Raw genomic sequence first — 26,975 nt, forward strand, 5'->3', positions numbered from 1 at the left:
CCATTGCTTATACTCTCCCCTCTGTCTAGAATGCCTGTGTTGACCCTTTGTTCTGGTTTTGGTGCCCTTCTTATGTGCATTTGCCCTCACATTTAACATACGGTTTTCTCATCTGTTTACACACCTTTCTCTCCTGATGGAGGACAGGAACTCTGGGTCTTGCCATTATCTTCCAGATATTAGTGTAAGGACTGATGATCAAGGCAAAGAAAATATTTGTGTTGAATGAATGCATGTGGTGCGGGAGCAACAACCAGAGGGCCAGCATGGCTCGCTGGATGGGAAAACCGATGCCAAAGTGGTTATCAGTGGCTCACTCCCAAAAGTGACAGAGCTCACTGGATATGAAAACTGACCTTACCCCAACCGAATCATGAGCTGTGCAACAACACAAATTCCTCAGGGTCTCTGGGCTCCTGCAGGTGGAATCTGAGTTTTCAGATACAGGATCTTCTGAGTCCTCAGGCATGAGGTGCCCAGCTCTGGAGAGGGAATAAACCATACTGAGGGAATAAAAAACCATGTGGTTGCCATATACATTGACTTTCTCAAATCCATAGCCTGGATTTTCCTCATCCTTTTAGATAAAGGAACCCAGGCCCAGGCATAAAGAAAATGTGTGCCCCCATCTTCCTCCCCCTTGGGCCCCAAGCTACCTTTTTCCATGCAGGGCTGTAAGTGGCTTGGGGGCCTGAGGACCAGCAGAAGGCAATGAAAGGGGAGCTTGGTCAACTGGTGCAGCTGCTGCTATAGCAGCTAGAGCCAAAGGAGGTCACCATTGATCTCACACATACTTAATTCTTCCTGCACAAGCGTGCTTGGGCAGGGTTGGCTATGAGAGCTGAGACGGAAAGGGTGGGGGGTAGGAGGGGAGCTGGAGGTTGGGATGTAGCCAGTCACTTTCTCTGGGCCTCTTTCTCCCAAGTATAAAATGAGGGCGCGCGGTATAACTAACACTCCACTCCCACCCAGCAAGGCTGTCGAGGTTGCAAGATCACCGCTGGATGGGGGTGGGGGTGGGTGGAGGGTGACCCTCAGGTATAGGAACCAGAGAGAACAGCTCTGAGCAATGTCCAATGAAGGCGGGAGAACACTGCATTTGAGGATCCCTGAAAAACAGGGGAAGACTCCCTCCCCCGAAGTCCAGCCTCCCAGCCCCAAGTCTTCGCGTTACCGGACTCTCCGGACCTGACTAGAGGTCCAGGCCCAGTCCTGCCAGGAGGCTCCTGGGAGAAGAGAACCAAGTCGTCGCCACTGCCCCAGCCGGGGAGGAAAGAGGAGGAGCCTCTTGATGCTCCCATCTCTGGGCCGCCCAGGGCGGCGTGGCCCAGTCCCGCAACCCCAGCCCTCTGGGGCCTGGAGACTTCAAAGGCGCAAGCAGCCAGCGCCTCGGGCGCACGCTGGTCCTGCCCCACCCCGATCCCGCCCTTGGGCCCCGCCCGCGTCCCTCTCTTCGGCCTCTAGCCGGAAGCCCCCACCCCCTCCCTCCGCCCGGTCCCCGCACCCTCTGTCCCCTTCCAGTCCCTCTCCCTCGGCGGTCGGGGAAATCTCTCTCCGCCCACCCCTCCTGCTTCCTCCTTCTGGCTCCACCATCCAGTCCCCAAACCCCCACCCGGCCCCGTCCAGGCTCCACCCCTCCGCCCCGGCCCCGCCCCACCCGTTTCCCGCCCCAGCCCTGGGCCTCCCAGCTCTGCTAGTCCCTTCCCTGGGCCCCGCCCCCTCGCCCCCGGAAGCCTCTCCCCGCCCCCAACCCCGCCCCCCCGAAGTTTCTTGGGCCCCGGGCTGCCCGCGGGACAGAACGCTGAGAGCCGCCGCCCGGCCGGGTGTGGATGGAGGTGGCGGAGCCCGCGCGGCGCGGGGAGTGAGCGGCGGAGCGGCCGGACTTCTGCGGACTCGCGATGGAGGAGGAGGTGAGGGCCAGGCCAGACGGGGGGGGGGGGGGGGGCCTGGGCTGGGGTCTTCGAGACCCTTACATTTGTTGGGGTCGCAGGCTCAGGCCCTTGTTCCGATCAGCCCTCTCTCTCTGGACTCCGACACCTAACCCCTACCCCACCCCCATCTCTCCAGGCTGAGGCTAGGCAGATAGAGCAGGGGTGGGGGTAGTGTTCCGTGTCCTGCACTTCGCAGTCACATCCTTCTACGTTATCTCTTTGGCTTCTCACACCAGCTGTGGGCATCGCGGTTGTTATAGTTCGCATTGGATTGAGGGGGAGACTGAGGCTCTGGTCAGTTGATAACTTGCTGAAAGTGGCCTGGAACTGGGCTCGAACCTGGTTACCGTTGACACCCCGTGTCGGCGGGGTCTGATCCTGAAGGGGTAGATTGAGTGTCCTGGAGAGTCTGTGGGGTCTGGAGTCCCTGTGTCAAGGAATCTTGAGTCTGTGACCGTGTCTGGTGGTGAGGATTGGAGAAGTTGCCTTTTTCTTCCCTGTATAAGTCCCTGTGATCCTCTTTCTCCTATCTTCTCCCTTGCCCCAGAATCAGGCCCACATAGGGGCTGATCCTGGCCCCTACCTTCCCCACATCCTTGGGAGGGCCAACTCCCTGGAGGAGCTGGGCAGCCTTGAGCTTCCCTCTTCCCCCTCAGGACCCTCTTGATCTGGAGTCGGCTCTGGCACTCAGTGACCCCTGCCCTTGAATTGCAAACTCAGTTCTCCCATCAGCCCCATCACCGAAGCATACAGTGAGCACTTAATGTATACATGTGGAATGAATAAATTGGAGCCGGGACCTGCTGAGTCTCAAGGACTTTGCTTCTTGTCCTCTGAGGGGATCTCAGCTTTTGTCCCTCCCAGCCCAAGGGATGGGGATGTGTTTGCCTGGATAGATGGAGGGAAAAAATGAAGGCTTCACTCTTGGGGTAACCCTGGCCAGCTGGAAAGCCCTGAGGGGATCAGGCTGCCCGTGTCCCCATCAGTGTCCAGCTCCCTATTTCCTGGGGCCACTGTCTGTCAGGGTTCCTTCCAGGCCAGGCCCTGCATTTCTGTGGGATGGTAGATAAGTCACTTCCCCTCTCAGCCTGCATTTCCTCTTCTATAAAATATAGGGCTTGGCCTCCTCCCTGGGTCCTGTGTGATTGTGTCCCCTTCTCTCAGAGTGGGTGGAAGGAGGGGGCAAAGTCAGGCCACTATGATTTGCTGTGGTTTCTTTCTGACAGGGGTAGGGCTGCCCTCCCCCACCCCAGGCCCCTGCTGTGAGGGTTAGACTGTCTGGTTGTGGCCCCTCCCCTTCTCCCAGAGGATGTGGGACAGGATTACTCCATCTCCAGATCTGCTCTGGCCCCCAATTAAGGGAAGTTCTCCTGGGGCCTCCTGGGCCAATGGTTTGTCTCCTGGCCAGCTCAGCCCAGCCCTGCACTCCCTCTAGTCCTGAGTTTCTAACATTGCCATTTACTGACTCCCAGATGCCAAGAGCTCCCCATATACCTGAGCCATCTAAGGGCTTGCCCACCTCCTTCCCACACAGAGGGGCTCCCTATCTCCTGCCTTGTCTTAGGCATCCCTCACTCTTGTCCTCCCATTCCTTCTCCTAATCACTTCTTGTTTCTCTAGGTCTCAGTGCTTGCCCATCTTTGTTTCTCTAAAACACCTCTTAGATCATAGTCACCTGCTCTGCCCCATGACCTCAGGCTGGCCTCACCTCACTCCCACATGGCTGTTTGCAGCCCTCCCCCTAGCTTACATTTCTCTCTGGGGGCCCCAGCTACCCTAGTGCCAACCCCCCTCAGCTTCACTGACCTCCTCTGTGCAATAGCTTGGTAATCTGAGGCTACCAAGCTGAGGCTGAGGCTTAGTGAAGAAGTTTGGGTCCAGACACTGGGCATTTGTCCATTTGAGTTCTCAGGCCCTCAGTTTCCCCATCCACAAAAAGAGGGAGGTGGGCAATCCAGAAATGTGATGATATGCATGCAAAAGCTTTGAAAACTGCGAATACAGATGTGGGATATTGTTGCAGCCACTGGAGTAAGGTTGAAAACCCAGAACCTAGGGTTTCTTTCCTGTTTCTGCCCTGGGGTTCCGCCCCCACCTTCTCTCTCTCAGTCATGCCTTTCCCTGCCTCGGCCTCTAGTGGCTCCAGGCAACTCGTTTGTCCACGTCCATCTAGAGAGAGGCAGGACAGTGTCCTGTCCAGCCCTGGTTTTGTGACCTTGAGCTAATCTCTTGCCCTTTCTGGCTATACTTTCTCATTCCATAATGAAGGGGTTGAATGAAGGGTCTCTTGATACCCTTTGTGTCCTCCCTTCTCCTCTGGGCCAAGGTGTGTGTCTCTTGCCTGCCTCATACTCCTACTAAAACCTTAGTTTCTGCAAGGACTTCCTAAACTAACCCCAAACCCCTACTGCACCAGAGAGCTGGGACTCATGTTTCCTTCCGGGTAGGTCCTATGTTCTCCCAAAAGGCTGGGGCCCTCAAGAGCAGGGGATGCCCTCCGCACCCTCAGACTGAAGACTTACCTTGTAGGGTCTCTGTTGCCCCCTTCAGACTGCAAGTTCCCTCAGGGCAGAGTCTATGCTTCCTCTCTGATAACCCCATCCCAGGGCTCTGACATCGTGGGATCTTAGCAGAGTTTGGTCAGCACATCATTGGGCTTAAAGGGCAAAGGTTGTCATAAGCTCCCTGTGGTGTGAGGTGCCAACAAGGTTTCTTCTGCTTGTCTCTGTCTTTCCACCATGGCCTGTGTTGTGGCTTTCCACCTGTTCCCTTCCCTTCTGTGCATAGTGTTAGGGTGACCTGACATCTTTTTCTTTTTTTCTTTTCTTTCTTGTCCTAAAGGAATGACACAGAGATCTTCCCACCTCAAGCAAAGGGGAGCCAGTCTGGTGCTCAGGGGTGCCTCAGGAGCTGCTCACAGTGGGCAAGGGAGGGTCTGAGTGAGGATGGGTGGGAAGAGAGAGGGTGAAACAGGAAGAACAGTGGTCAGCTGGTCAATGAGAGGAGAGAAGGCCGTGAAACTGGGCTGAGCAAGACAAAACCTCCCCTGTGAGCCCTGCCAAGAGGAGGGGCCACTTATTAAAACTTACTGGGGCATAGCCAGGCCCCCTGGTGGAAGTGTCTGAGGGGCAGGGAGAGGGGCAGGGTGGAGGGTAGCAGGCAAGCAGGACTCTGGCCTCTAGCCAGGCCTCCCTTTGGTGGCTGTTGCTGTGGCTAATTCCTGACAAGGAGACCCTTCCTGGGCTTTGGTTCATGCCATCTCCAGCCCCTTGTCACTTCCCCCCACATCCCCAAAGTGCCTTCTCCCCTCAGTCCCACCCTGTTCCCACCCAGCCCTAAAGGCTTCTTTACTAACTCAGTCCCAGTATTCACTGGGCACTGCTCTGCTACACCCTGAGAGGACAGTGGTTAAGGCACAAGCTTTCAGCCTTGCCCCCTGGGAGCTTCCAGCTGACAGGAAGTTTTCACGTGTCAGACAGTGGGTGAGGCAGGCCTAGGAGGTCACAAGGGGAAGGAGTTTACAAAGGGGTGTGAGATCCCATGGGGTGGTGGGTGGGCCCCTGAAAAGCAGGAGGCAAGCTTGGAGCTCAGCAGTGGGAGACCAGTGCCTACTGCTCTGTGCAAGAGACACTGAGAGTCTGCAGGCCGAGGAGGTGGCCAACAGCGCCACTGTAGTTGCTGATGGAGGGGTGTGATGTGTGAAATGTGGGGTGGGGTTTCCCATTCTTCCCTTCTAGCCCTGGGCCTGGGCCAGCCTGTAGGGCTCACTGAGGAGATGAGGCCCCTGCCAGTCATGGTCGTGTAGCTAATGGGGGCTGAATACAGGGTCTCTGGTGTTGGGAGTGGTGCACGATAGGATGTGAGAGCCTCCCCCTTCTTGTCAAAGGTCCCTGAAGTCTCCTCTCACTGTGGTCAGGGTGGCTCAGAACTGGCCTATAGGCAAGCCTCCCACTTCCACACTCCTCCCATCTGGGAAGATACTTTGGGACCATCTGACTTCCCCACTTCTCTAGTCATCTACAAGTTAGGGAGAGATGCTGAGGGGCACACCACATTCCTAAAGCTCCTAGGGTACTGAGACCCAGCAGCTAAGCCCATAAAGGCCTTCTCCCGAATTCTGAACCAGGCCCAGGGAAAACATCCCTGAGAGCTGGAAGGGATGCCAGTGACAACAACAGTGACAATGACAGATACCATTTCCCAAGTTTAGGGTATTCTAGGCACCTCTTTATATGCCATATCTTTATTCAACAAACATTTATTGAGTACCTACTGTATGCCAGATGCTATCTAGGCACTGGGGATATTGCATGAAACAAAGCAAAAATCTTTGCCCTCATGGAGTTAAAATCCTTGCAACTTCTGTTATTATCACCATTTCACAGATGAAGAAACTGAGGCTTAGAGAGGTTAAGTGACTTGCCTATGGTCTGTGTGACTTGGGTGTCAAAAGCTCAGACTCTCAACCACTGGAGTGTGCAGTTCAGAGGGGTGGGGCCACAGTGAGAGCCAAGCTGGGGCTCCCTTGCCATGATATCGAGCAGGGAGGTGCCCAGCCCCTTGCCCAGCCCCTGACAGCTCACCAGTCTTCTGCCTGGGCTTGTCTTTCCAAAGCCAGCTGTGGCCACAGGGTATCCCTGGGGAGAGGCATGCTCCTTTTAACTGGGGCCCCTTTTTTGAACTTTATGTAAATTATAAAGTACTCAAAATTAGTCAGTGCTAATTTCCTTCTAGCATCCTCTAGATTTGACACGCTCTTGACCTCCTCTCTTTTACCCTCTCCTTCACACTCACTGCTGTGGGCACCAGTCACTGAAGCAAAGTGGTTAGCAAATCGGTGTATTTTTGTTTTCATTTCACAGATATTTCTCAAGCACCCATTATGTGTAAAGGAACAGTGCTAGGTGCTGGGGACCAGAGGTGAAATGAGCCCATCTGAAAGGCATGTACCTGACACCCAGCCACCTAAGTAGATAATTGAGGGCTGGCCTGGAGGCTCCAGGGTGGCTGCCCATGTCTGAGAAGAGGACTCGAGTTTACCTCCTATACCAGCCTGTGGTCGAAGGCAGAGTCCTTGGAGCCCTTACCAGATGGATGGCCACCCACAAGTCCTGGCCTGTGGTGGGACCAAGAGCAGAGGACCCCCTGCTTTGGGGCAGGAAGCCGTAGAATGGATTCTCTTGACGGGCAGGGATGGAGAGGCAGATTACCACTGCCTGCCTGCTTCCTTCCATCCTTCTTCTCCTGCTTGAATGGTCCTTCTCTGGGACGCCTTCCTGGGCCACCCAGACCTGAGCCAGGTCCCCCACTGTCCACTCTCACTCCCTTCTTCATGCCCCTTTCACTGTTCCCTTCATAGCGTTTCATGCTCCTTAATGTATTTATGTCTGGTGTTTGTTCACCTCCTCCTTCCCTGCATCGCCAGCTCTATGAGGACAGAGATGCATTATTTTTATTGTTTCCTGCTTACTCCAGCACCAGTGACGTTGTCAGTGCTCAGTATAGCGTTTGTGGACTGGTTGAATGAATCCATGAGGCAGAATGGTGGAGCTGGAAGAACCTGGGGTCAGAGACCTGGTTTGACTTCTGGGTTTGTTTGTCCCACTGTGTGACTTTGGGAAGTCACACAGTTTGCTGTACCTCTCTGAGCTTCAGTTTGCTGTACCATGTGAATAATGATGCTTCCACCTCAGAGTAGTTATATCATTTAAATGGGATGATGCGTGGCTCAGTATTGAGGTGGCTATTGCTATTATTATTGTTGTTGCTGTTGTCATTACTGTTAATTCTTTTTTTAATAACTGTTTTTAACGTTTATTTATTTTTGAGAGAGAAAGTGCATGTGAGCGGGGGAGGGGGAGAAAGAGAGGGAAACAGAATCTGAAGCAGGCTCTGTGCTGTCAGCACAAAGCCCGATGTGGGGCTCGGACCCATGAATTGTGAGATTGTGACCTGAGCTGAATTGGACACTTAACCAACCGAGCCACCCAGGCACCTCTATTACTGTTATTTCTGATACTTGATTAAGGAAGGATACCTGCCTTGGGAGTTGTGGGGAAGCTCATGTGGGATGATATGAGTAGGTACCCAGCAGAGGGACATATCCCTTGTGTGGCCATCGGACTGTGTGACCCCATGTCAGCAGCTGTCACGGCATGTCCTGTTGTTATCTTACAGGTTGTGAAGGAAGGGGGCGAGAAGCCTCGGGGAGCGAGGATGGCCGACAAGGCTGGCTGGATCAAGAAGAGCAGTGGAGGCCTCCTGGGACTTTGGAAAGACCGATATCTGCTCCTCTGCCAGGCCCAGCTGCTGGTCTATGAGAATGAGGTAAGGACTCACCTGGCCCTGAGGTTGGGATTACTGGGGCAGGAGACAAAGGGATGATGGCAGCCCAGGCGAGCAGAAGGATCCCAGAACTGGGACTGGAACACCTGCTCCACTTTTGACATGCTGTGCAACTGGATTTGGTTTGAGACCTGAGTCCTTGGGCAAGTGCCTGATCTTCTCTGGGTCTCTATGGTATGGGGACGATACTTCCAGGTGCAAGTCTCAGGCTCGTGCATGAGGGGCCCTTTGAAGTGTATGTACATAGAAATGTGTGTGTCTCCTCAGTGTACTTCTATACTGTAACTCCTTGGCATTGGGCTAGGTTCAACATGAGTGAGTGTTCCAGAAAACTAGAGCTTCTTCCATTCAACCAAAACTTTGCTTGTTTGGAGTTCTTGCATACCTCTCATATGAGGCTCATAGTAGTCCCGTGAGGGTGTCATCACATCACATTCTATAGAGGGAGATATTGAAGCCCAAGGTGGCCAAATGATTGTTCAGCATCTCTGTGAATGAAGGAGTTGGGACCCAAACCAAATCCAGTGCTCTTTCTACCCATAGATTCTGGCGAGTAAACTCTGAAACTTATTTTTGGTGGAAATCCTCTAAAATATGTTGAATATCCTCTGCCTTATTCAACAGAAGGTGTTGGACTAAAGTGAGTCTTTCCTTCGTGGCTCAGAGTCCCCTATCATCAGATTATCCTATACTGCCTGACTGTACTTCTCAGCTTTTCTCTTTCCTTTAACATCAAGTGCCAGTCGCCACTTCTGCTGTCCTTGTGCTTCTCAGAGACCTCAGCTCCCCCCTCAGGCTTGTGCCCCTACTCATTTCAGTAGGCTTGAAACTTGGACAACCAAAGATGTTAAAATTGTGTGTTAAGTAAGAGTCGATGAAGCTCTAGGTGAGATCTGAGGAGGAAAGATGAATTTTGCTTGTGGATGCTGTTTGTGTTCTGGGACTGAGGCTGTTAGAAGGCCCATCCACTGAAAGTGGGCTATCACTGTGTGCCTCTGACAGATGGAATACATGGGGAAGAACTGGTCTGGGGGCAGAAGAGGGATTCTGCCTGTCCTCTCATCCTTTCTGAGCATCCCTCAGGTTATCTTGGCAAATTCATAACTGACCCAGGCCAAGAAAGGTTGGGCAACCAGATCTAACTGTTTAGAGGAACTGACTTTGAGAAGCACCTTGCCTTTCCTGCGTGAGTCCCCAGGCTCATGGAGTTGGGGTGTCAGAGAAGCAGCTGGAGGAGGGCAAGGGAATGAATTATGCAGGGAGCCCCCCAGATGTTCTCAACCGCTGCCGTCGCCAAATTAGGATATGCTGTGGCGGCAGCAGGGGGATATTTTTATAAATAAAGGCAGTTGTCACAGCTTCCTCCAGTCCCAGCTGCCGTAATAGTTGAGTGACAAGCCTCCAAGCTGTCAGCCTGTCAGGCGCTGCTCGACTTGTCCTGGGCTGTGTCTCTGCACCTGGCCACAGCTGGGAAGCAGGAAGGATTTTACATCCCGTAAACACGAAACATCTAAATCAGGCTTAAAAAAAATCACTATTAAAAACCTCAGTGCAGTTTCAAGAACTTTGCACTCAGGGGTGGGGGAGGTTGGCCCAGGAGTAGGAATTGAGAAATGCTTATTAGTTCAATTCCTCTTTCTGATGTAAGGAACTAGGCGAGTGCAAATGACTCTTGGCTGTTTCTTTGCTGTCAGTGAGGCTGACATTCCAAAAATGCTGCCCCCGCCCAGTGCCTGCTGGTTTATCCGTTTTTCTGAGCTGCAGAAGGGCCAGATGATTCAGCGTTTCGGGTGGAGAGGAGACCCAGGTCAGGCAACCCTGGGGAGCCGGGTGGTGGGGATGGATTGACTTTTTGTTCTCAGAGAGAGGAGGGTATATTTGGGCTACTAGTTGTCCAGTTGAGGGAGGCCTCTGCACATGGGGAGCTACTCTCTCTGGGACTGGGCATCCTTCCCCAGGCAGCTTCCTTTCTCTGGATGCAGGTGGGAGGGGACTTCCTGGGGTCTTACTCTGAGTCAGGTATTCAGTCCAGCAAACTGGTCCTATGTGGGCAGAAAAGAGAGCAGACACATGCAGCACAGGGTAGAGAGAGATGTCCAGCAGGGAGTTAGAGGACTGTTCTTCCCCATGGCACGGTGTCCCTAGAACCTAGTATGGTGCCTGCTCCTGGCAGGTGCTTTGTGGATGGGGGACCTCAGAGGAGAGAAAGCATCAGGGCTCAGGCTTGTGGGTATGGCGGGAGAGTTTCCGGGATCTTACTAGTCTTCATGTTGAGTGGAGGAACTTGAAAAGGATTGGAGACTAGGGGCTGCAAAGAGATGCTTGGAGGCAAATATGGGAAAAGACACTTAACTGAACCTGGATGGGAAAGATCAGGCCACCCTGACCATCTGTCTGTTCTCCTTCCCTTGAGGGGCCAAACAGAGAGCAGGTCAGTGGTTATCACCCTTAGCTTTCCTTTGAAAAATACTGATGCCTGGGTTCCACATGCCCAGGTCCTGATGAAATTGGTCTGGGATGTTGCCTGGGCATTGGGGTTTTTAAAGCTCCCAGGTGCTAACAAGGTTGAGATTCTACGGTGTAAAGCAGAGGTTCTCAAACTTTTGTATACATCAGAATCACCTGAGGTGTTTGCTAAAAGTCAGATTGTTAGGTCCATTCTCCTATGGTTATGATTTAGTGGGATGGGGCCTGAGAATTGGCATTTCTAACAAGTTCTCAGGTGGTGCTACTGCGCTGGCCCAGGTACTACATGTAGAGAACCACTACTATAGAGCAACCTGTTGCTAAGGCATTGATCACCAAGCCTCTGACTGGCTGGGAGGAGTGTGGTGTGCTTGAAAGAGCTCCGGCCTGGGCATCAGGATATAGGTCTGAGTTTGGCTCTGCCCCTTGCATTTGTGTCCATGCTTCGTGGGCAAATCAGTTCGCCCCCAGGCCTCATTCTCTTTCTGTATACAGTGAGGTCAATTCTGGGGCTCTGGGCTTTCAGGTGATTGAGAGGTTCAGGAGAATCAGAGATGCAAAAGTGCTTGCTAAGTGTCAGGGTTTCTTAAAATATGCAGATTATCATGGAGGGAAATCAGGATCATGGAGGGAAATCAGGGCATTTCCTCTGCAAACAGTTGAGTCACTGCCTCCCAGATATTCCACCCAAAATGGCAGAGCACCAACGCAGTCCCTGGGGATGCTTTTGCTGGCTCTCTGACTGATGTCCAGTAGCAAGCATGTCCTTAACTTATTGGCCAGCATCTAGGGCAGCTCTCCCCTCTAACTCCCACCCCCAGGGCTGGCTTCTTCTTCCCTGGATGCTCAAGGGTGAGAATGCAGCACAGTGAGAAGTTGTTCCATCTGGGTCTCCCCTGGAAGAGGAAGCAACTGACCAACATTGGGGAGCTTGTCCCAGGCAGCTTGCTGGAGAGGCACCTGGTAGGTGGAGCCCAAATGGAGAAAATACTCAAGTGCCAGGGCTATTGGGCAGGAAGGCAGCCCTGCCAGTGTCCTTGGTGGCCTAGAAGAGGCTGGCCCACTGTTCTAGCCACTGGTCTTCTTAGTGATGAGGCCTCAGGGTGGCAGGCTAGTGGGGGGATTGCTTTTGAAGAAACCCTTGCCATCTTCATTGTGTAGGCCACAGAGAGTGGCCTCTTCACCTAGCCAGGGGTCAGCAGAGGAAGATGCCAAGTGGGGAAGTCACTTCAGGATCATTGTGGTAAAGGCAGGCATGCAGCCCCAAACTTCCCTCTGTGGCTCTGCCTGGAAAGCCTTTTCTTTTTTTTTTTTCCTCTCATTTTGTGATATCTTACTCCCTCTTCCAGGCTGCCTCTTCCACAAATCTCTGCCTGGCCTCCGGGCCTACATGGACCGCCAGGCAGGCTTCTCTAGCTTCCCGTTTCTTCCTTTGGCCTTAGGCACATTTGAGTCGGCCCCGCTACCCACCTCCAGGCTGGCTGCCCCATTTCTCATGTGGATGCTGAGCCTTGAGCCTCCCTCCAGCAAGCATGGACTGAACACTGTCTACTTGCCGGGGTTTGAATACCACATCTTGTGATTGATTGGCAGCTCAAGGTTGCCTTCTGATGGATTGATACCCTCACTGACTGAGATCAGGGTCTGCAGTGGGGCCTGGGTGTTGGAGGGTCTGGGTGCATCTGGCTCTCACTAGTTCATGGCCCCTCTATCTCCCTCCCCAGGACGAGCAGAAGTGTGTGGAGACAGTGGAGCTGGGAAGCTATGAGAAGTGCCAGGACCTTCGTGCCCTCCTCAAGCGTAAACACCGCTTTATCCTGCAGCGATCCCCGGGGAACAAGGTAGGGCTATGCCCACTGCTGTCTGACCTTCCTCCAGGTCCACCTGGGTTGGTTTGGGAAGATCACCCCTGGAAGGCTTTCTAATGCAGGCCAGGTCCCTGGATGTAGCCCCTGGAGGGTCTCTGGAGTGTGGCTGAGGCTCAAACCCAGAGGCTGCCACAGGTTAGACCTTTTGCTCATTTTGGCCTGGAGTCTCCCCACTGCCTGGTTGATAGGAGATGCATTCGGGGCACTGCTTTGAGGTCTGGTCCCTTCTCCCCTTCCAGGCACTGGGGTCTCCTTCCCAGGCTATAGTTGGAGGTGGGGTCCTTGGCCTTTCCCCACCTCCTGGACACATGAGGCACAGGGGCTGAGACAGGAAGGCTGGGGACTGAGGCCTTCAGCCCACCAGGCCTGCAGCACTGATACAGTCTGGGGCAGAGGGAAGGCTATGGCCTCCACTTCATCTCAGGCCTTCTTGGGTGGGCCACCCATCCTGCCTCCGTCCTGGACTCAGTGCTCAGAGACCTGCGGCCCCCCAGCTTTCTTCCCTTTGCACTTTCCTTTTTTGGCTGAAGCTGGAGAAAGTCTCTTGCCTGGGAGGTTCTCCCCCTGGGACATGCTGTGTATGCAGATGATGTTTGCTGCTTGCACATTTCTCTGGCAGGGAGTCTGGGTGGGTGTTGATGCATGGTATAGTTTCACAGATGTCAGGAGAGAGTTTAGATTTGAGGCAGGCATGTACAGCACCTCTTTCCAGCTCGCGCCCATCTGCAGCTGGGCCACGCCTCGTCCCAACCCCTGCACATCATGTGGAGCCTCGCAGAGTCAGGCTGAGTCACAGAGGCTGGGGGTTGGGGAGCATCTGGTCTGGGCCTGCTGGAGGCTACTCTGTTCTCCCCCAGCTTTAAGGCCCAGGAGCCTAAGTCCTCTGAGTGCTGGGGCTTGGGGCTTGGGGCCCTGGAGGAGGCTGTGGTGCGTTATTTACTAACCCTTTGTCCTACTCTGCAGTGGGTGGAGCACAGAAACAACTGTGGAGCTCTGGGAATTGGGGGTTGAGCCCAGGTTTCACTTGACATCTGCTGCTTAGGGCTCTTAAGAAGAGGAGAGCCATATTTTGGTCTTTCAGGCCAGTTAGCCCCTGCCTGTTCCTCTCTGAGCAGGCACTGTAGTTGTGTATGTGTGTGAGTGACATGCAGAGTACATTATGTAGAGGTGAGTGTTCACCTGACCATGGGTCTGCCTGGATCTTCTTGTGTCTCTCTGAGTGAGCTTATATGGATGTGAGGCAGATGGGGTCATGCTTCTCTGTCCTCTGTCAGTGCTGTTCTTCTCTCCCCAGCTCTGACAATCAGCTGATGGTGGGCTTAGGTGGGTGGGGCCTAGCTCAGTGTGGGACTTACCTTCAGAGAGGCCTATTTGTGCAGCTGCATTCTTAGCTGCTTTGGCCAACACCCTGCCTTCCACCCCCCAATCCTGCCAAGAGTTCAGATTGGCTCTGGGTGACTCTGGGAACAGGATGATAAGTCAGGGAGATGAGTCTGTGGAGCAAGTTGTGGGGGCTGCAGGGCGGTGGGAGGACAGCACATCCAGTTCCAGCTCTCCCTGACTCTTGGCGCCCGAGGAACTCATACAGACAGCAGGGTCAGATGTGGACCGCCCGGAGCACCAGGTCTCCCATGTCTTCTCACCCTCCTTTCCTATCACCCTGGGTGTTCCCCATCCTCAGTGAGGCCACACGCTGGCCAGGAGGTCACATGACCCTGGCTGTCTGGTCCTGAGGCCGCCTTTTCCCCGCCTCTAATCAAATAAACAAAGACGCCAGTGTCTTGCATGCCCCTCTCCCCCTGCCTCCCATCCCCACACCCCTGCCATGAGGTCACAGGCGGACGCTGCCAGGAAGCAGGGTGGCCTAGCTGGGCCTTGCTGCCCTGCTGGTCTCGGCCAGCTTGGCCTGTTCCTCTTTCCTGCTGCCTCTCTCCCCCTCCCACTTTTTTCGTCTCTGCCATTTTGTCCTCCCCTCTTTCCCAGGCCATGTGGGCCTATTCTGTGGCCAGTCCTGTTGGTTCTGAAACTCCAAGCAGGGCCTGTGCCCCAGGGCTTCTTGGAAGGGCTTGAGAGGGACCTGTGTAGCCTGTGGCTCTTTAGGACATAGGGCCAGGGGTGGGGCCAGAGGAACAACTTCTTGGTATTCCACTTGTCCCCATTCTGGTCCCCCTTGTGGGATGCCTGGCTCATTCAGCCAGGATAACAAGGTTCCTTAGAGTGGGACTGGGTCCCATTTAACCTTGCATTCCCTCTCCTAGGGGGTTCCTTTGGCCAGTACAATAGGTCTTCCTGAAGCCACCTCCTTCACAGGGAGCAGAAGAGAACACAGGCTGGGGCGCCTGGGTGGCTCAGTCGGTTAAGCATCCAACTTTGGCTCAGGTCATGATCTCACAGTTTGTGAGTTTGAGCCCACGACAGGCTCTGTGCTGACAGAACCTGGAGCCTGCTTCAGGAACCTGGAGCCTGCTTCGGATTCTGTATCTCCTTCTCTCTCTCTGCCCCTCCCCCACTCGTCTCAATAAATAAATAAATGAATGAATGAATGAATGAATAAATAAATAAGAGAACACAGGCTGACCCCTTTTCCATGCCCAGGCCTGCCTCAGGTGGGCTGGTCATTGGGGAAGGATTGCAGGTTGGGTTGGGCCTCTGATCTTGTCCCACTGAGGCCCCAAGTAGTGCATAAGCCTGTGCAATGTGAGTTTGTGGCACTAGAACTCTTAGCTTGACTCCCAGGCCAGTGCTCTTTCTCTGCCCTACTCTTGCTCCATCTGTGGCTGATTTCAAGGGTATGCCTCTGCAGCTCTCCGGCATGCTGAATCCTCCACTGAGCAGGGGCCCCACCATCTCGGAGCCTGCAAGAAGGAGCAGCAGCTAGGCTCCAAGGGGCTGGCCCTGGGCTGCCTTTCTGGCAGTCCCCATCACAGGGCTGGGTAGGCCCTTGCAGAGCCTGGATGTTGCCACCGTCCCTCCCTGAGCCCCCTGCAGCCTTGATGCCTGGGCTAAGAGGCAGTTGCCAAGGTGCCCTGGGGTTTCTGACTTAACTGCAGATCTGCTGCCAGGATCGAATTTACCCTGGTCATGCAAATGAGCATTTGGCTGTGCCTGGCATGGGGAGGTGGGTGGGACCCAGGGCCCTGTATGAGGAGGAGGCGGCAGCAGCCAGGAAGAAGTTATATAACGAGGATGCTGCGGGGGCCAGGCAGACTGTGGTGTTACATAACATTGAAGGTGTCCGGAGGGAAGGCGCTATCTAACACCAGGGTGGGGGATGGGCACGTTGGCGACCCGCCCGACAAAGAACTAGGGCATCTTGAGGTCAGAGTGGGCAGTGACCCAAAAACGGGGCAAGGGAAGGAACTTTGGGCCAGTTCATTCATTTACTGGCTCATTCATTCAGTAACTATTTACTGAATACCTACTGTGTGCGGGGACCCTGGCATCAGTCCTGTTTAATTCCCTCAGCATTGTTTGGGTTAGGCTTTATGCCTTTACCCAGATGAGGAAACCGGGACTCTTTTGTCAGAAGGAAGGCAATAGTGATAATTCCTTTTTTTTTTTCTTTATTCTTTTTGAGAGAGAGAGCGAGCAAGTGCGTGCACAAACGGGAGAGAGACAGAGAGAGGGAGAGACAGAGAATCCCAAGCAGACTCTGCACTCTCAGCACAGAGCCTGACACGGAGCTCGAATTCAGAGACTGTGAGATCATGACCTGAGCTGAAATCAGGAGTCGGACACTTAACCACCTGAGCCCCCAACAGTGATAATGCCTATTGCTGAGCACTCACTCTATGCCCAGCTCCACAGTCAACACTTCAGATACATATTTGGTCTTCACAGCTCCATGAGGCAGGTTGTGGTGCCTCACAGGTTCCTTACAGATGAGGAAACTAAGGCTCAAGGTCAGCCAGCTGTAAGCAGTGTTATGTCCAACTCACCTACTGCTATTGTGTCTGCCATGCAAAGTGGTCCCTCTGTTTGTGTGGTCTTGCTCCTTCTACCAATTCTTGTCTGATCTTGGATCCTGGCAGGGAGGGGGTTCTCTGAGCTGCTCTCTGTTTCTTCTTTTTTTTTTTTTAGGATTAAAAACATTTATTTTTTTTTAATTAAAAAAAAATTTTTTTTAACGTTTATTTATTTTTGGGATAGAGAGAGACAGAGCATGAACGGAGGAGGGTCAGAGAGAGGGAGACACAGAATCTGAAACAGGCTCCAGGCTCTGAGCTGTCAGCGCAGAGCCCGATGCGGGGCTCGAACTCATGGACCACGAGATCATGACCTGAACCAAAGTCGGCCGCTTAACCGACTGAGCCACCCAGGCGCCCCTAAATTTTTTAAACATTTATTCATTTTTGAGAGACAGAGACAGAGCATGAGCGGGGGAGGGGCAGAGAGAGAAGGAGACACAGAATCCAAAGCAGGCTCCAGGCTCTGAGCTGTCAGCACAGAGCCTAACATGGGGCTCAAACTCACAGACTGTAAGATCATGACCTGAGCTGAAGTCGGATGCTTAACTGACTGAGACACCTAGGCACCCCAAAAACACTTTAAAATTAAAATTTAATTTAATTTTACTTTATTTTATTTTATTAAAAACATTTTTTTAATGTTTAATTTTGAGAGACAGAGAGAGTGCAAGCAGGGGAGGGGCAGAGAGACAGGGAGACACAGAATCTGAAACAAGCTTCAGGCTCTGAGCTGCCAGCACAGAGCCCAACGTGGGCTCCAACTCACGAACTGTGAAATCATGACTTGAGCCGAAGTAATATGCTTAACCAACTGAGCCACCCAGGTGTTCCTTATTTTATTTTAAAGTTTATTTATTTATTTTGAGACAGAGAGAGCGCGCGTGCGCACAAGGAGGGTCAGGGTAGAAAGAGAGGGAGAAAGACAGAATCCCAAGCAGGCTCCACACCACCAGCACAGAGATCATGTGAGATCATGTGAGATCATGATGAGCTCAAATCAAGAGTAGGATGCTTGACCGACTGCACCACCCATGTGCCCCCCAATTTTTTTTATTTTTTAAGCAGTTTCTTTTTTTAACATTTATTTATTATTGATAGACAGAGACAGAGTGTGAGCAGGGGAGGGGCAGAGAGAGAGGGAGACACAGAATCCAAAGCAGGCTCCAGGCTCTGAGCTGTCAGCAGAGGCCAATGTGGGGCTCGAACTCACAAACTGCTAGATCATGACCTGAGCCGAAGTCGGATGCTTAAATGACTGAGCCACCCAGGTGCCCCTTTTTTTTTAATTTTTGAGTAATCTCTACACCCAGCATGCTTAAATGACTGAGCCACCCAGGTGCCCCTTTTTTTTTTATTTTTGAGTAATCTCCACACCCAGCATAGAGCTTGAATTCACAACCCCAAGATCAAGAGTCACATGCTCTACCGACTGAGCTGGCTAGGTACCCCTCTCTGATTCTAATGTAAGAACTGGGAGCTCCTGCATGAGATGAGAAGGGATGCCTGGGGTGGGATGGGGTGTAGAGTCCTGAGTCATGGGATTACTTTATGTCACCTTGTGCAAGTCTCATCCCATCTGTGAGCCTCTGTTTTCCTCATCTGTAAGATGAGGGGGTTGAAATTGACCCTCAGTGCCCTTTCTCTCATACAACCTATGATTCAAGGCCAGAAAGGATACCCTGGGACTTTTTCACTTGGCCAGGGCTGAGTGTGGGGCCTTCTGGAGAGCTGCATGTGGCCCTGGTTCCAGTGGGCCTTCACCAATGGACACCCTTCACACCCGTCACCTCTGTCACTGTACTCAGCCTGGTGTGGATGTAGACTGGGACAGCTCCTACTTTATGGAAAAAACAGGCAGCTGGTCTGGGGAAGTCACATGGAATAAGACCAGATCTTGGCTCTTTCCACAGGGCAAGGCTGATTTGAATCCAAATCTCTGGCAGCATCATGCTGAGAGCCAGCCCCTTCTCTGCTTGATCTATCTCCTCCCCTCCCCCAAAGCCCCTTGTCAGACCTGTTGTGGGGGGACATTTCAGTTTGCTCCTGACCAGCTGTGCCATCACAGACTTTGGGATCTGGGATGGGAAACTTCCTTAAGACCCCAAATGTGAACTCTGTTAAACATCTGCCATCCACCCCATCCATGTCCCCTGCAGGTCAGCGACATCAAGTTTCAAGCAACCAGTGGGGAGGAGAAGGAATCCTGGATCAAAGCCCTCAATGAAGGGATCAACCGAGGCAAGAACAAGGCTTTTGATGAGGTGTGATGCAGTCCTATGGATGGCTCTGTGTCTCCTTTCCCACCATGTGTGATCTCAGAGAGGATCCTGCCCCGCCCCCCCGCCCCCCCCCCCCACTTCAGACAACCCTGAGATTATGCTACAGACACTGGGACATCTACTGTTGTTACCTCATTTAATCACAACACCCCTCAGAGTGTTCTCATTTTAAGGATGAAGAAACTGAGGTGTCAGGAAATTAATTTGTTTTAAAGTAAAAAGTGAATAGGTGGAGAGTAGAATTTAACTGGTGGCAGCCATGCATCCTTTCCAACCCAGCCTCAGCTGAAAACAGCAGGTGGGCCCAGGCCAGAGGGGTCTGGGCGGGGGGTGTCTGAGAGCTTGAAAGCTCTCTTTTCAGTTTGGCTGTAAAGTCCAGGCTGGGCTGGCTTTGGCCCTGGGCCTCCCCATCTGTCTGCAATGACTACCTAGCCCCCTGTACTGTAGTGTGACTCTAGCACCAGTGGCTGTGATTAGGTTTGAGGTAGGCAGGGTATCCCATGGGGCCAGATCTCCTAGGGTGGATTGTCTCTGACATCATGGATTTGTAGCTCTTTGAGCTAAAATTGACCTGGGGTCCACCTAAACTGACCCCTTGGATTGCAGAAGCCTAAGACCTGAGGGGAGGAATCTTCCCAAGCAAGTCCCTCTTAACACCCAGGTCTCCTGACTCACAGCCGTGGTTTCTATGTCATGTTTTATGAGACTGTATCTTGCTCAGCCCTTCACTAGCTAGAGAAACTGTCCCCGTTTCATGGGTGAGGGGTGATAGAGCATATTGTAGGTATTGGAGGCCCCAGAAACATGGGCTGGATGTCAGCCCAGTTTTGGTGGAACAGTCAGGAACAGAGACAGTTGAACCTCACCCTCATCCCCACCCAAGGTGGGCCTGACTCTGAATCTGACCTAAGGGCTGAAGAGTCTTAGCCATACTCCCCATCAAGGACAAGCTACTTCGGGGTTCAGAGTCTGGATTTCCCATGCAAATCTTATTTACTCTTCCCAACTACTCCTGACTGTCTTTCCTTACCATCAGAGAGGATTTCTAGACACGCTGTCTTCTAGACACGCTGGCCCAAAAGGGGCAGAGGCCTTGCTCTCTCCTGGGCTATCCCCAAGGGACCTGGGAGAAGGACTGGGTCCATTTTCTGGAAGGCAGGCACCAGGGGATCATGGGCTGCCTTCTCTCTGCTCCCATAGCTAAGCATAAAAACAGCCTCAGGGCTGTTTGTATATATACGCAAGTATACTGAAGGGCAAGGGCTGGTAGCCCATATCCAGGCAGGAAGACTGAGGCAGAGAGCGTGGCTGCAGAGAAAGGGAGAGCCTCAGATGGCAGAGAGATGACAAAGACAATATAGGGACAGGAAGCAAAGCAGAGGTCCAGACACAGGGAGGTGCCTTAAAGAGAGGGCCAGAGGTAGGGCCCTGACCCTATAAAGGGAAGATGTGGGTGTAGACCGTGCCTCTGAGTCAGGTTAATGTCTGGGCATTTCTTCCTCTCCCCAAGGCCTGCTGGGCACTAACCTTGTTCCCTCTTCCCAGGTAAAAGTGGACAAGAGCTGTGCACTGGAGCATGTGACACGGGACCGGGTGCGTGGGGGCCAGCGGCGCCGGCCACCTACAAGAGTCCACCTGAAGGAGGTAAGACTTTGTCCCAGCTTAGACAGGTAGGAGGTCAGGTGAGCCTGGGACCACAGCTCCTTAGGGTGGTAGCCAAGCTTGGGGCCACCTTTTTCCTGGAGACTTTTGGAGCTGGGGCTTTCTGAGTGGTATATGGGGTGTCTGTGTGTGGAGGCTCATGTGTTATATGTGCTTGGGGTGTAGATGTACCTGCTTTGCTTATTGAGTCTGCACATTGCCCTTACTCAGAGTTGGTCCCTAAGGGACACTAAGACCCTGATGCTGGTCCCTGCTTCTCAGAGCTCAGCTTCCAGATGGAGAAAAGACCTGTCCACAGACTGCTTCAAGCAGAGTTATGACTAATTTCTATACAGAGGAGGGCTCTCAGAAGCCAGGCAAGAGAGACCACAGAGGGCCCACTGGCACTTGAGCTGACCCATGAAGGACAAGAAGGGCTTCAGTTGTCACACTTGATGTGAGGGAGCTCTCTGGCCACAGGAATGACCTGAGCTGAGGCAGGAGGGTTTAGGGCGTGCTGAGTCCCTTTGACTATACATCCCTTTGGGGTGTGCAGGAGCTGGGGATGGGATGGATAGGAGGGTACATTCCAGAGGTCAGTTTGATGCCCAGGGTAGCGTGGGTTGGGTTAAGGGAGAGAGAGGCAGGGGGCCAGGAAGAAAAGGGAGGAGGTGGGCCCTCCAGGGCTCAGGAGGGGCCAATGGGAGAGACCCTGGGAAGCAAGAGACATCTGGGCTTGCCACTGAATACAGGGCTAGGGGAGGTGGGCCAGACAGAAGGGGAGGGTTGTCAGAGGTGCCCCAAGCCTGACTGGGCGAATGGAGGCCCTGGACCAGGAATTGGGAGAAGTTATGGGCACAGTGAGGGTAAGGGAAGAGCCCTTTTTTGACCAATGTTGCTGATGGCGGGTGGATGGTGAGGGGAAAGATTTTGGAGGCCAGGAAAGAACCTCGGCAAATGCTATATTTGGTGGGGGGGGGGCGGCGCAGGCAGTAGACAGCCAAGGAAGAGAAAGCCAGAGAGGTGAATGGCACCTCCAGAGAGAGAAGGGCACAGGATGTGTTATCAGCCAGGTTGACATCCACAAGTCACAGGGGCAGGTCTGGGGAAAGCGGCAGGCGGTGACCCCATCAGAGAAGGGCTCAGCTTAGGTTTCCCAAGGGGTGCAGAGCTGGGGGTGCCAGAGGGAAGGGGACCGTGGTAGGGAAGAGGGAGAAGGGAAGGGGCCGAGGTCATTGGGGAGATTGTTTTTGAAATGTTTTTGGTTGTTTTTGAAATGACACGTCTGTCAGCTGAGGGAATAAAGCCCACAGAGGGAATGCCTGAAGTAGCCAGAGAGAAAGGGAATGCCCGAGGGGGAGGGCTATGTGTTGGGGAAGGGCCAGTCTTGGGAAGAAGGACCCCCTGAGAAGAATTCAGAGAGGCACTCCTGTCCCAGTGACTGAGCAAGTGTATGTATTGGCCAGATCCCCTGTGGTAAATGGGAGTGGGGTTCTCAGCCAAGACCCCCACTGTAAGGGACCTTGAGAGAGGCCTCCTGCCCAGCCCTGCTCCGGGGCCTCTGAGGCTCCTTGGGAGGGTCTCCATGACCGTGGGGCTGCTGGGTGTCTCTGTAGGTCCCTCGGGCCAGGTGCGGGGCAGCTGCCAACTCAGTGCAGCTGTTCTTCTCTGGCGGTCAGCTGCGGTATGGGGCTGCCTGTGTCTGGGGTCATATCTGACGGCATGAGGAGAGTAGGCACTGGCTGCTGAGCAGCTGGGCAGGCAAAGGCTGCAGAGATGTGGGCTGGAGGGCTGGGCGTGAGGCTGGCAGATCATACAGCGGTCTCCAGAGAGGGGAAGCAGAAGTAAGTGGGCTCGAGACAACTTGGGAGGCCGTGTTTGAGTCCTGGTCCCATTGCCCCCCTGGATGGGTGCTTGCACAGATGGGAGTTCTCTCAAGGCCATAGAGCCAGAAAGGGGTCAAAAACAGGGCTGGAGCCATGTCTCTTGCTGCCCAGACCAGTACAGTTGCCACTAAAAAGCAGTCTTTTTCACAGGCTGGGGCACCAAGACGACAACCTATCTCTGACCTGGCTTGTGATTCCAAAACAGGGAGTTCTATGGGAGTGAGGGAGAGGAGAGGATTCATCAGAGAATCACTTCAGCATCTAATCATGTGACCTTGGAAGCCAGGGCAGAGGATGTGGAGAGTGGGAGGCTGGGGGCCTGGGCAGCCTGGATGGGAGGACTTGAGTACCTTATGGGTGGGCACAGATCCAAATGCCAGTCATCCAAGATGACACCTGTATACTGTCCCTTACCAGGTAGCCAATGCAGCTTCTGATGGGCTTTCGCGCCTGGACCTCGACGTGCCAGATAGTGGGCCGCCAGTGTTTGGCCCCAGCAATGATGTCAATGCAGCCCAGCCCCAAGAGACACTCAGGCCCCCTATGCCTCCTACCAAGCCTTCCCCACTGCCGGAGACCACCAGCCTCAGTGACAGAGTGGAGACTCCTGCTGGGGAGAGAGCCCCATCCCCTGTCTCAGCAAGCTCTGAGTCCCACCAAGCAAACTCAGAGACTCCAGTACAGGAGGACAGTGGCCCTGAGCAGACCCCCAGCATGGTCCTGCCTGACAAACTGAAGGTGAGCTGGGAGAACCCCAGCCCCGAGGACGCCCCTGACTTTGAGAGTACAGAACTCCAGGTGCCCTGTTCTGAGGCTTCTGAGGCTGTGCCCAAGGAGGGTGGGAAGCCTCCTACACCCCCACCCAAGATCTTATCAGAGAAACTGAGAGCTTCCATGAGTGGGATGGCGGCTTCTGGGCCAGCCCAGAGTCCTGAAGCCTCTGACACCTCAGCCCCAGATCCAGCACAGATGTCAGTGAATGGCGTGGATGACAGTCTGGAGCCCGTCAATCCACCCCAGGCCTCGGGCATCCCAGAAACAACCCCAAAGGATGCAACAACGTCCACAGCACTGCCCTGCTGGGACCTGCCATCTCATTTCCATCCCCGCTGTTCCTCCCTGGGGAACCTGCTTGGGGAAGGCCCCCGGCGTCCACGGCAGCCTGGAGAACGGCTGTATCGGGCCCAGCTGGAGGTGAAGGTGGCCTCAGAACAGACGGAGAAACTGTTGAACCAGGTGCTGGGCAGTGAGCCGGCCCCTGTGAGCGCTGAGACATTGCTCAGCCAGGCTGTGGAGCAGCTGAGGCAGGCCACCCAAGCCCTGCAGGAAATCAGAGATCTGGGAGAGATGAGCCAGGAAGCACCTGGGCTACAGGAAAAGCGGAAAGAGCTGGTGACCCTCTACCGGAGAAGTGCACCCTAGGGCCTGCCAGGCCAGGGTGTGGTCCCTCCTAGCCAACCCAGTCCATCAAAGCCCAGCCCTGCCAAAAAACATGCTTCTGCTCAGGCCGTAGAAAGGCCATCAGGCATGTTGGGGGTATGGCCAGGAACTATGGAGATTCCTGGTATCCTTCCTGCCCTGCCCTGGCCAACGGTGCCAGGAGCCACCCAGGACCACTATCTGACTATCTGGCCCAGTTTCTGGGCTCGGGCAGGGAGCACACACTTGGTTGCTTGCATGGTTGTTCTGAACTGCCCCAGGGCTTTAGCATGGCACTTGGGGTTTCTGGGGGTGGCATCATCTCTGCTTCCCACCCCCAGTAGTTTACATTCCTGACTTCTGAATAGAGCACAGCTGAGCCCCCCCTCCTCCCCACCCCTCCACAGCTCCCACATCCAGATGTTCCCGGGCAGAGAGCATCATGGCAGAGGCAGCTTTGAGCCGTAACTAGCCCTCCCTACCCACCTACTCGCAATAGCTGCCAAGGCCTTGGGTCCAAGTTATAGGTTTTTCTGTCAGCTGAGTGAGACCTGGAATGCAGCCAGGGCCTGTGAAGGCAGGTGGAAGGCATCTGTGTGGGATTCCTATTCTGCAGGCCTTCCTCTCTGGTGAACTGTGATTGGAGGACTCCAGGGTAGAGGAAGAACTAGAAGGGTCTCCCAGTCTAGTCTCTCCCCCTGGACCAGCTTGTGTCCAGCCCTGCACATTTCCTGTAGAGGTGAACCCGAGAATGGCTCTGAGGTCAACACCAGAAAATCCTGTACCTACTTCATTATAAATGAACCTTCAGAGGAGAAGCCACCTCAACTTCTGTGCCTCCCCAGATGGGATTTATATCTGGCTCTCTATGCTTCCTCCTGAACCCAAACAGGCCCAACATCCCAATCATTTCTTTGGATGCTGATGGGGGTATGTTGGGGCCTGAAATCACTTCCCTTTCCCCTCTTCCCCTCTGGCTCAGGCCGTAGATGGACTGCTCTTCCTGAACTTCCTAGTGGAAGGGGCATTTCCTTTTGTCCCTTTCCTGGTCCAAGCCCGCAGCCTGGGCCTCTCCCTATCTGTCGCCTCCCCTCCACCCCAATTCTCCCTGCACTTGTCCCTGACTCTGGGAACACACCCAATCTCCATCTAGGTGCAGAGGCCCTGAAGCACGGCCACTCTCCCTGGGACCTATAGGAGTAGGAGCAGCTTCTGAAAGGCCTGCTCAGGGGGTTTTTAGCATGTGCACTTTTGTTTACTGGAAGAGGACAGGGAGGGTCACAGCTGCATGTCCTGGCCTTTCTGCCCACTGCTCCACCACCAGTCGTGCCCACTGAGACCTGCCAGTACAGGTCAATGCCTTCTTTACTGTACTTCTACTTTGTTCTTGAGGGTAGTGGCCAGGGATCAAGAGGGGCAGATATCCACTCTGCAGCCTATACTGGGCAGAGGTGGAGGTAAACAGCAATGTCCTGACCCATGAGCCCCCACGGGCCTTCTCAAACTACACTCTTTGGACAAACGAGGCTCCCATGCCACGGTCTGCCTATCCCTCCATCTGCCTTCAGTATGAAAGCAAGAATGGCATCAGGTGCCTAGTCACATGGCCCCCTGCACTCTTCTTTTGGGGAACAGCTTTCCCCCACCAGCAGCCTGGACCAGCTGGGGCGTTAGCCAAGTCACCTGTTTCCAGGGACTAGAGCCTCAGTTTCCTCCTCGGATAAATGACCAGATTGAGCAAGTAGCTCTGGGGCCATCTCAGTGACCTAATGCCATTATGGGGTTCTTATGGGATTCCTGTGCCTTGGTGACCTGGGCCCCAAGGGGAGGGGTAGAAGAATTGGGAATATGCAGGGTCTGCCTGGCCTGCCTCCTTGAGGAGGATAGCATTCCATGTCTTCTGTTTATGAAGCGCCTTTCTTGAAGTTTGGCAATAAATCCCTTTTTATGGAACTTCTCTGCTGCAAGCCTGTTTGTTGGTGTGGGGACCAGCTCTAGGGCTGGCCTCAAGGAAGCAGAGGGTAAGCAGTGGTTGGTCAGTGGCATCAGTGGTCCTTTAAGCTTCCTTCTAGTGCTTCCTTCCCATAGGCTTGGCTGCATCTTTGCTAAACTCAGCCAGGCCCTCCAATTTTACCCCCTCCCCACCCCTACCTACATGTTTCTATAGGCTGGGAGCTAAGTGTCGTAAGGCACAATGCTTTTCAATTTTTAGAAACTTAATTTGGAAATGATTTCGAATAGAAAAGTTGCAATAATAAGACCAGTACAAAGAACACCCACGTATTCTTTATCAGATTGACCCATTGGTTTATCTTTTGAGTGCTTTGTGTCTTTAACATATATAATTTTTTTCTGAATCATTGGGGAATTAGTTTTCATGGTCCCTTATCCATAAATACTTCAGTGAGTATTTCTTAAGTATATTCTCTCATGTAACCATAATACAGTTATCAACTTCAGTAAGTTTAACACTGGCATACTTATTATCGCTCTTATTTCAGTTTTGTCATTGGACCCAATAATCTCATATTTTTCCTCCAGTGGAGGCTCAAATATTGTATACATGTCTCTCTAGTCTCCTTTAATCCGAAGTGTTTCCACAGCCTTTATCTTTCATGATGTGGACATGTTTGAAGAATATAGTTCTTCCTCCCCACTGTTTTTAATAGATCATTCCTCACTTGGGATTTTTCATTGTGAGGTTTCCTCTGAATTAGATTGAGGTTATGGATTCTTAGCCAGAAAACTGTATAGGGGATACTAGGTCCTTCTCAGGGCATCACATCTGGAGACATATGACCTTCATTCATCCTTCACTGGTGATGTCAATTTTGATCTTCTGGTCAAGGTGTCTGATTTTTCTATTGTATAGTTACGATTTTTTTTCTCTTGTAACTAACAATCTGGGAGATATTTTAAGACTGCACAAGTATGTTACACCTCATCAAAATTTCCCCCTAGATTTAGTATTCATTGAGGAGTCTTGCCTGAACAGGTGTTCCCTATAATGATTCAAAATGATTCCAGCTGTTATTTTAACCTCAGAGCCTGGTCCTGATTAGGGGTTAGCCTGGGCCTTGCCATGTGCCCATGGAACCCCTAATGCATCTCAGCAGGATCCCAGGGCTTCACTGAGTGCTTTTTGGAAGCCCCTGGGCCCGTGTACTGAGCT

At 53.2% G+C, this 26,975-nt stretch overlaps 1 protein-coding gene across 1 annotated transcript; it reads left to right on the plus strand.

The window, feature by feature from the left end:
* Positions 1-1,780: 1,780 nt before the first annotated feature.
* On the plus strand, positions 1,781-25,756 carry PLEKHO2 (pleckstrin homology domain containing O2). The gene is made up of 6 exons (XM_040492977.1): positions 1,781-1,910; positions 8,109-8,258; positions 12,467-12,583; positions 18,735-18,839; positions 20,403-20,501; positions 22,802-25,756. Exons 1-6 carry the CDS (start codon positions 1,899-1,901, stop codon positions 23,804-23,806), a joined length of 1,488 nt encoding a protein of 495 aa, XP_040348911.1. The 5' UTR covers positions 1,781-1,898; the 3' UTR covers positions 23,807-25,756.
* The last annotated feature ends 1,219 nt before the right edge of the window (positions 25,757-26,975 follow it).

The sequence above is a fragment of the Herpailurus yagouaroundi genome, unplaced genomic scaffold, assembly GCF_014898765.1.
Source record: "Herpailurus yagouaroundi ecotype Mexico unplaced genomic scaffold, PumYag 184, whole genome shotgun sequence".
Classification (NCBI taxonomy): domain Eukaryota; kingdom Metazoa; phylum Chordata; class Mammalia; order Carnivora; family Felidae; genus Herpailurus; species Herpailurus yagouaroundi.